The 10,073-nt window shown below is 44.9% G+C and overlaps 1 protein-coding gene across 1 annotated transcript; it reads left to right on the forward strand.

The window, feature by feature from the left end:
• Nucleotides 1–742: 742 nt before the first annotated feature.
• On the forward strand, nt 743–9,670 carry LOC122919523 (60S ribosomal protein L35). The gene is made up of 4 exons (XM_044268595.1): nt 743–872; nt 3,490–3,626; nt 4,194–4,275; nt 9,484–9,670. Exons 1-4 carry the CDS (start codon nt 870–872, stop codon nt 9,631–9,633), a joined length of 372 nt encoding a protein of 123 aa, XP_044124530.1. The 5' UTR covers nt 743–869; the 3' UTR covers nt 9,634–9,670.
• Nucleotides 9,671–10,073: the final 403 nt, after the last annotated feature.

A 10,073-nucleotide genomic window follows, 5' to 3' on the forward strand; every position in this document is an offset into this window, starting at 1 on the left:
TCCATTATCCAATTAAAAATATGCTAGTTTTACCCCCACCTGTCCTTTCATTTTGGATAAAAATCGGTTTTATTAATATGCTAATTACCTTACTAGCGTGCCCAAGGGGCTGTCCCTCCAGCAGTTTGTGCCCAGCCGCGCACCTTATCTCGTAGCCCAGCGCCGCCCCACTGCTAATTATGCACTCCTCTCATCGCCGATGGTGCGCCGTAATCTCGCCTAAATCCACTTTAGTGGATTTAGGGCGCATGCACGAGATTACGGCGCACCATCGGCGATCAGAGGAGTGCATAATTAGCAAAAGTGTTCGCATTAGGTTTACAGCATGGTGCAATAAGGGGAACTCCCATCATGCTCTGTTTGTTCCAGAGGTGTCAGTTTTGTAGTTTTTCAATATATAAAAAAAAAAACTGACAATATTTCTCATTAATTACATTATTCTGGGGGAGATTTATTAAAACATTTATAATGGTTTAATTGCCCATAACCACCAATCAGATTCCACCTTTCATTTTCCAATGGAGCTCTGATTGGTTGCTATGGGCAACTAATAAGCCAGGTTTTCCTTGATAAATTTCCCCCGTTATGTTTATCTAGGTCCTGGCTCAATAGCCTGTCTGTCTATATACTTTTGAAATGAACGTCACTAATTGTGTTGAGAATTAAATGGGGTTTTTTTGTGGCCATTTCAAAAAGCGCACATTGCTATAAAATGAGTGACATGCGCACTGCGCTCTGACTGCACGGACTGAACCATTACATTGACAACGTCCTCCCCCCTACACATGAACGCAGTGGAGCCACCCAGTACCCGGAAGTACTCCTCTGCCTGCTGAGCCCTCCCTTTCCTCTGGCAGCCAGCGGCGACAATGGTGAGCTGGGACTAGCTGTCCGGCATAATCCGGTGGCATCCTCCCTTTTGGGCTTTGTGTTGACGGTTTACGTTTGCGGGTCGCGTAAAGCAGAGTGTGGGGAATGTGTGCAGGGCTGTAGTGTCTCAGTGCGGGAAGCGGCTGGGCGGATGAATGTGTTGTAGTAATCTCCCCCCTCCCGGTACTGTAGTGGTATGGCCGGCCTGTGCTGTAGGTGCAGTAGGACCCGTATGATGGTCGCGTCCTGCTTTCGGTCACTTTCTGTCCTTGTGGCCTCTTAAAGGCGCAGTACATTTAAAGTCCCTGCAGGTGCAGAGAATCCCGGCTTGTGTGTCACATGTCCGTATAATGTAGCCATCCTATGGGCAGCCGTGTTCCTGGACTTCCTGGCAGTAATCCCATTGGTGACCACTAGCCAGCATCTCCAGGTGAGCAGTGGCCCATCCTGTTCCACAGCAGTGTAGAGGGGCCATCGGTGGGGCAGACCTTGTGGAGGCAGGTCCCTGCTTGTTCTGAAGTTTTACTAAGCCCTAGTGGCACCATGTAGGAGACTGTGTCCCATACAGCAGTGTTCCTCAGCTCCAGCCCTCAGGGGGCACCTACCGGTCATGATCTGAGGATATCCCACAGAATAAATACCTGTGGTAAGGCTAGGTCTACACGACCACGTGTGTCGCGTGGCAGATAGGGCACAACTACACTGCGACATCTTGTCCCACCAATGTTGTGTAACAATTTTTATAATGGTCTATGGTGTCGCACTGTGACATGCTGCGAGAGTCGCAGAAAAATCCATTTCTAATGGATTTTTTGTTTGACTTTAACGTCGCCGTACGACACCATAGACTCATTATAAAAAGTGCTGTGCGACAAAAGTCGTCGTGTAGACCTAGCCTAAGGGCTCATGCACACGACAGTATTGCTTTTTCAGTGTTTTGCAGTCCGTTTTTTACACATCCGTTGTTCTGTTTTTTTGTTTCTGTTGTTTCTTTTCTGTTCCGTTTTTCCGTATGCCATATACAGTAATTGCATAGAAAAAATTGGGCTGGGCATAACATTTTCAATAGATGGTTCAGCAAGAACAGATACGGATGCATTTCCGTATGTGTTCTGTTTTTTTGGCGGACCCATTGACTTGAATGGAGCCAAGCACCGTGATTTGCGGACAAGAACAGGACATGTTCTATCTTTTCACGGCACGGAAATACTGAAACAGAATGCACACGGAGACACTCCAGTATTTTTGCTGAACCATTGAAATGAATGGTTCAGTATATGTACCGCATACTGAACTAAAAAAACGCCAGTATACTGAACGCAAAATACTGTTGTGTGCATGAGCCCTAAGTCCTGATGGATTAACTGTCAGTATTCAGCAGGTGAGGTAAGGAAATCCTGAAAACCTGACCGGAGGATCACTGCCATAGAGAATGTATGGTGCATCCTGAGCCTGAAGCTCCATTAGGACGGGGGCACAGGACCCTCGTTCCTGGGTCTGGTTGGACGCCCACTGATCAGTTATTCCCTATCCACAAAGTATATGTTTTAGTTCCTGGACCGCCACTTTAAAGTGGTCTTCAGAGTTTTTTTTTTTTTTATGGGTCACACATTAGGAGCGTTGGGGTTGTCTGCTTCCAGGCTAGACAGCCCCTTTAAACACTCGGACGACCCCTTTAAAACTACCACTGAGAGTGGATATTTGTGATGGTATAGACATGATTTAGTTCAGGGATGGTCAGCCTATAGCAGGGCACGGTGGGAGTTGTAGTTTTACAACAGCTGGAGGTTGAGCATCCCTGATCTAGTTCATGAAAACTAAGGATATGTTCGCACTTTCATTAAGCGGACCCAATATGGCAGAGGACAGCCTCCCAGAGTTTACCAGGTACTGCCGTTCACCACCGGCCCCCATTCACTGTATTGCGATCCGTCTGCTTTCCGGCAAAATGCCGGCTTTCAGACAAACCATTGCATGCAGTGATTTTTGTCCATCTGATAGGCGGCACTTATGCCGGAAAGCGTCCAGATCCCTTTACAATCAAGGGGGTCCGGTGGGGAACAGCTAAGCCAGATCCGGTGAACGCCGGCATGTTCTGTTTAATGTCTACCCTATGTCAGCCTACCTAGTAAGGACTATGATCCAGGCCATAGATGGATATTGGGTAAAATTCATATATCACGATATAGACAAGGTCCAAAGTTCGTATCTCTCCGCCATTGAAGTTACACTTCCTCCATAGCTAAATGATACAGAAAATGATGTTCCTGACTACAGCGAGTGGTCCAGCATATGTCTGTTCTGCAGTATAGGTCTGAAAATATAAAGGGTTAAGTTTTCTCCAGACTGGTGTCAAGTGGTACCCTGTGACTAATGGGACTGCCAAGTATGTGCCGATCCATGAACTGGGGTTGCCACCCATGAAAACGTTGCGTACTGTCCTTTCCTTATGAGTATACCTGGATGTACGCATCCTACGGCAGAAGGGATTTACTAGGGCCGTGCACCAACTGTAGTGGGTCAGACCGTTCCATCGCTCTTGAACTGGAAGACGTCTGTAGAATCAGTTTGGTGTGTAATCTAAAAGGGAAGACTGATCTGCTCTCTTACTCCTCACAGGCAAAGATCAAGGCCCGAGACTTGCGCGGTAAGAAGAAGGAAGAGCTGCTGAAGCAGCTGGATGACCTCAAAGTTGAGCTGTCTCAGCTGAGGGTGGCCAAGGTGACAGGAGGAGCCGCTTCTAAGCTGTCAAAGATGTGAGTATACTCAGCCTGCCGCTGCAGGAATGGTCCCCGGTCACCATGGAATAGGCCAGCAAGCAGCCTCCCTTTACGTCCTCAGACCATCACTGTGACCAGAGGCCCCCTGTAGTAACCTAATCACTGCAGTGCTCTTCTGTGGACATCTTTATCTCGGCCTCTCAAGAGAACAGCAGAGCTGTCATACGACTATCCGTTGTCATGACGCAAACAGCGGATCTGCAGCATACAGGCACCGGCCGTGTGTGCACCGTATCACAGATGTGGACCCGTTTTCGTGAATGGGTCCACAATCCAGAAGATACAGTGTAGAATGCCACGAAAGTGTTTGAGGCATTTCGGTCTGTTCCTCCCCACTGCAAAAAAAATAAAAATTATATAATATATATATATTTTTTTTTTGTTTCCAGTGTGGACAGATCAGACCCGTTAAAGTTGAATGGGTCTGCATTTTCCAGCGCAGGCGGAACAAGTGTATGAGCCCCAACACTGCAGCCGCCACTTTCGCAGCGTCTTGTACTGTCCTGGTCAGTTGGATTTTATTTTTTGTTTGTTTCTCCGCAGCCGTGTTGTCCGCAAATCCATCGCCAGAGTCCTGACTGTGATCAATCAGACACAGAAAGAAAACTTGAGGAAGTTTTACAAAGTGAGTATTTGGAGCTGGTTTATGTGCCTGATACAGAGATGTCAGTATTTTGCAGTTTTAGTTTTTTTCCCACCATTGCTCTTCCAAGGTGCCAGGTCTGATGTCTCGGGATTGGTAGAGTAGTGCATGTATGGTCTCTTCTCTGTGCACCCCTCTTCTGGTAGAATCAGCTGGAAGGCTGACATGTAAGTTAGCAGGCCGGTTATCCCCAATTGTTGGTGGAAATAAGACCTGCCCGATCCTCTTTTCTCCCCAGCAATGAGCGTAACCATGCGTTAGGCTGGATTTATACAGGAGAGCATAGGAAAGGGAGGTACAGAGGAATGACTGGCAGGTTTGTTGCAGAAATCTGACAGAAAATCCGTTCATGTGATTAGGGTTATTTCTGCAGCATGTAAGTGGGTTTCTACAACCCCATTCTAGTGAATGGGACAGTGCTGAATCTGCTGTATATGAAACCTACCTTTTTATATAGTTTGTTTGTATCCACTCTTGGCTTTAGCCTAAAACAGTTTGTACTGCGCTTGTAACTCTCGTGCATCACTTAGGGTGTTGCAGAAATGCGGGACTATCCCATTCATCTGAATGAGTCTTGAAAAAGTCCATGGGCTACTGCAGAAACGACCCCATTGACATGAAGGTGATGAGAATTTTCTGTTTGCTTCTTCATCACATAAGATGTCAGTTTAGGTCAGAGATCCGCTTCCTCCGGCACTCCAGCTGAACTGGAACTCCAACTCCCAGAATCCTGTTTTCCCTGTTGTAGTTTCACAGCAGCTGGGGTGCCAAAGGTTGCTGATCCCTGGACTGTAGCTCCTGTCTTAAAGCAGTCCTTGAGTAAGCTAAGCTAGCATTGCATGTGAATGCTCCAGAATCTCTCAATTATAACTGATCTCGTAGAGAAAACAGTTGCTTAAAGGGAAAAGGACCTATTGTTTAATTTTTTTATTTGTCTATATTTAGACAAAAAAACCATAAATTCCTGCAGTTTTTCCATGGGGCAGCTAAAGCTTATTACATTGGCAGATCACACAGGCGATTGTCAAGAGGGAAGCGTTCCTTTCCGCCAGTCTCCTGAACCATAGACAAGTGATCGTTAATGCCATCACTTGTCCCAATACTAAATCTGTTTGCCGGCAGCAGATCGTGGTTAGACAGCACATGTGCCGCCAGCAAACTGATTTTTTTTTTAAACCTGTTGAAAGATTCCAATTGCCTGATAATCTGTGGCAGTATAAGGCTAGGTCTACACGACGACATTTGTTGCCTGACAGAGCACAACTACACTGCAACATTTGTCGCATGACAATTTTCATAATTATAGTCTATGTTGTCGCACTGTGACATGCGACGAGACAGTCGCAGAAAAATCCATCATGCAACATCATAGACTTGTCATTATAAAAATTGTCGTGTGACAAATGTCGTTGTGTAGACCTAGCCTTACACGGGCAGATCATCACTAATGAGCATTCATTCAAACACTTGTTAGCCATGATCTCCAAGATTATCTGCCAGTGTAATATAATTATTGCTGGAATATTGGCACACTATTACATACAGAGCCACACGGAATTTTTACAATTTACTTAACTATGTATATATTTTTAAAATAATACAATAAAATGCACATGTGGTATAAACTAACAAATAAAAATGCAATACAGTCGATTCCCAATCACCTTGGTTAGGTTCTGTTAGTGTGGATATTACCACTGGTGAATGTTCACAGGGGGTTACAGATATTCAAAGTGTTTCTTTACTATATAGCCTGCTCTGCTGGTATATAGAAACCTGCTATTGCACATAAGTTGTAGCTCCTATCTTGATAAATACTATATTGCTCCTGTTTCTAATTCACACATCACAATAGTAGGCAATGCACGAAGTTTGTGGGTATCACACGGTGTGAGTAATCACTGGTGTGTCTCAACAGCAAACAGGCAACATATGGATGTATTCCTCCACTTGTCAATACAGTCCATGTGCTTTTCAAACACTCTGTAGTTGGTTATTAAAGAAATGTTCACAAAATTTCGCACAAACTTTCGTATGGATTATCATTTGAAATACACATAAAAAATCGCATGAAACAATTGCATTGACAAATTGAAAAATCAATGTTGATGGTGTTCACAGGATGTGTGGAGTCAATACTGGTGACCCATAAAATTTGCGTATAACGGAGATTAGGAATGTGTTTTTAAAGGGTTTCTACCACTTGCAGATCACATATTTGGTGATCAGACACTAGCGATCCGCTAGTGTCTGATGTAGCTTACAAGCTAATTATTACCTTAATCCGTTCGGCCCATACCTCAAAAAAAGCACTTATATCTTTATGCAAATGAGCCTCTAGGTGCTATGCAGGCGTTTTTCCAGCACCTAGAGGCTCCGTCTACCTTGCAGTTTGCCGCCCAGCGCCTCGCTCCAGCACGCCCATCTTCAACTCTATTCGATCCTCCCCCTGCTTCTGCCTTCCGAAATCTCGCGCCTGCGCCGTTCGTCGCGGCATTCGGCGCAGGCGCAGTCAATGTCTGACCGCTCCGTGCTCAGACATTTCCACTGCGCCTGCGCCGATGACATCGGCGCAGTGGAAATGTCTGAGCACGGAGCGGTCAGACATTGACTGCGCCTGCGCCGAATGCCTCCGAATGCCGCGACGAACGGCGCAGGCGCGGGATTTCTGAAGGCTGAAGCAGGGGGAGGATCGAATACGGTAAGAGATGGGCGTGCTGGAGCGAGGCGATGGGCGGCAAACTGCAAGGTAGACGGAGCCTCTAGGTGCTGGAAAAACGCCTGCATAGCACCTAGAGGCTCATTTGCATAAAGATATAAGTGCTTTTTTTGAGGTATGGGCCGAACGGATTAAGGTAATAATTAGCTTGTAAGCTACATCAGACACTAGCGGATCGCTAGTGTCTGATCACCAAATATGTGATCTGCAAGTGGTAGAAACCCTTTAAAGAAATATTACATACAAGTCAACCCAGCATGGATAAATACAAAAAATATATGAAAAAAACGCACCAAAGGGAAAGAAACGCATCAGAAAAGAAAAATCGCACATCAATTGCACCAAAAACTGCATGTACAAAAATATTTGAAAAACAACAATCGCATTGACTATAAAGCATATAAGCAAATATGGGTACTCACAGCAATAAGATGTCAGAAAATCGATTTAAACAATCACATATGCGAAAAATCCACATTCAAGGAATCCACATCCTTTTTTTTTTTTTTTCCATACGACCATTAAAGGGTATTAAAACCCACAATCCACTTGCAAGGGGTGTTGCCACTGAGGAACGGGAGAGCTATCCCCAAAACGCATCTGGTAAATGCTTCACCCCACAAGGATTTGAAAATCGATCGAACAGTGCACTGTGATTTAAAAGGACTTCGAGGATATGAAAATAGACGCTTCGCATAACATGCCTTAAACCTGCTAGCAAGCTATCACTGGAAACACAATCCACATAACTTACTTAATATCGAGACGCCGACGTAGCAGAAGCCGGGATGCCGGCATGCAGCCGGATCCAACAAACAACTCAAAAAACCAGCCGGGTACAAGGGCAGGTAAGCCCATGAATGTGGGTCACCAGTATTGACTCTAAACACACATCCTGTGAACACCATCAACATTGATTTTTCAATTTGTCGATGCGATTGTTAAATTTTTTTTTTTTTTTTGTGCGAAATTCTGTGAACATTTCTTTAATCAACTACAGAGTGTTTGAAAAGCACATGGACTGTATTAACAAGTGGAGGAATACATCCATATGTTGCCTGTTTGCTGTTGAGACACACCAATGATTACTCACACCGTGCGATACCCACAAACTTCGTGCATTGCCTACTATTGTGATGTGTGTGAATTAGAAACAGGAGCAATATAGTATTTATCAAGATAGGAGCTACAACTTATGTGCAATTTCCACCAATTTTTTCCAAGTTAATATAATTATTGATAATAGGCACCACTTCTTGGTCTGTACATAGCACTTTATTGTAGTTATCTGCTTATCTGTCGCTATAATCCTGCCTGTAATGTTATCACCTCTGTGTATAGATAAGACAGGATCCACCATACACAAAAGTGATTGTCAAAGTTTTTCTATTCTTTCCTTGTATAATGACCTTTGCATCGGTCACAGAGCAGCCTAGAAAACTGTTCCATAGAAGTCAGTGAGGTCCCCTTCTGTCCATGGTCTATGGCCCACGGGGCTGCTGTAAAGCAATTTTCTTGATACTTTCTAAATGCTGTTAATAACAGCTCAGGCAGGATGACCGCCCCCATCATGTTCAGAAAACAAAATTTAAAAAAAAATTGTAATGAGGAAATAAAGGCAGATAAAAAATGTTGTTGACTCCTTTCCTTTGAAGGGGTTATCCTACAAAAAGTATTTCTATGTAATGCATAGAGCATTTCAAATGAAGTATTATTGCAATAAAAATATTGTAAGGTTTTGTGCATGTGCAGTTTTCTTATCTGTTGGCGCCCCCTGCTGTTTCTCCTTCGGGTCCACCGTCTGGCCTGTGTTCAGAGGTGGTTAACATGCTCAGTGCCAGTGTAGCGTCCCAGACATCTGTCATTCGTCCCTACTACTAAATTCACAGAAGTATACAGCTCTAATCTCTCTAGACGGGGAAAGACTAGGGACTATGTGAGGGACTATTTCTATACGGGGGGTGTTAACAAGAGCTGACTTAAATGCATAATGCATCCCGAGAGATGCGGGTGCTTGTCATGTGAGCTGCTACCTACCCCTAGAAAGGCAAGAAAGTCCTCCAGATAAGTGAGTAAAACGTTTTAATTTCATAGGATAACCTATTTAGTTATGCATATGGGGTTCTCAGAAATGCAGAATTTCACACTGGGCTGTGTAAGTGGCTGCAGTGTGACTACGTTCTTGCTATAGTGACCTCCACCAGGCAGCTCATTGCTTCCTGCTAGATACATGAGGTATTGCTGCAGATGGGACCTGGTGTCCTGTGGTGCATATAGAGCTACTTGTATATGATGGCGGGGGCAAGCTGCCTAATCTGGAAAACCAGTGTCGTGTTGTACTCTGCCCATTACCCCCTACATCATGCGGAGTAGATGACACAAGCAGTGTAATATTAGAGGTTATTAGATGCTGCCGGCTGTTTTAGGGTTTTAAGATTGCTACTAGCCTTAACAAGTGTGTTCTCCAACAGGGCAAGAAGTACAAGCCTTTGGATCTGAGGCCAAAGAAGACCAGGGCCCTGAGGCGCCTTCTGAACAAGCACGAAGAGTCTCTGAGGACCAAGAAACGGCAGAAAAAAGAGCGTTTGTACGCAGTGCGCAAGTTTGCTGTTAAGGCATAAGGCTCATGTACTGAATAAATTCTGTTTGGTAAATTTATCTTGTGGCCTGTATTGATATACTAGGAGTTTCAAGCATTTCTGGACACATGATTTCCTATAGACAAGCCTATTGGAAAAATGCCATCCCTAGAGACCTGTCTTGCCCATAGACCTCCATTTTTATTTATTTTTGTCTGCTTCAACCAAACACGTGAAATGTGTTAGCATTTTTAACCCCTTAAGGAACAGCGAGCATTTTTAACCCCTTAAGGAACAGCGGCGTACATGTATGGCGCTGTGGCACGATTGTGGGGCAATCTGGGCACCATGGCTGCTCTTAGTGGGAGGCAGCCATGCCAGGTAGGGGCAGCATGGTGCTTCACCACCCCCCCCCCCCTGCAGCTCCAAGCGCTGTGATTGGCCAGTCAATGAAGACTGGCACATCGCACCGCCGGATGCTG

Source organism: Bufo gargarizans, chromosome 9, assembly GCF_014858855.1.
Source record: "Bufo gargarizans isolate SCDJY-AF-19 chromosome 9, ASM1485885v1, whole genome shotgun sequence".
In the NCBI taxonomy this organism is placed as follows: Eukaryota; Metazoa; Chordata; class Amphibia; order Anura; family Bufonidae; genus Bufo; species Bufo gargarizans.

Coding starts and splice junctions, on each gene's coding strand:
- LOC122919523 (XM_044268595.1), top strand. Junction 3,627..4,193: donor GCTTCTAAGCTGTCAAAGAT/GTGAGTATACTC, acceptor GTTTCTCCGCAG/CCGTGTTGTCCGCAAATCCA. Junction 4,276..9,483: donor ACTTGAGGAAGTTTTACAAA/GTGAGTATTTGG, acceptor GTTCTCCAACAG/GGCAAGAAGTACAAGCCTTT.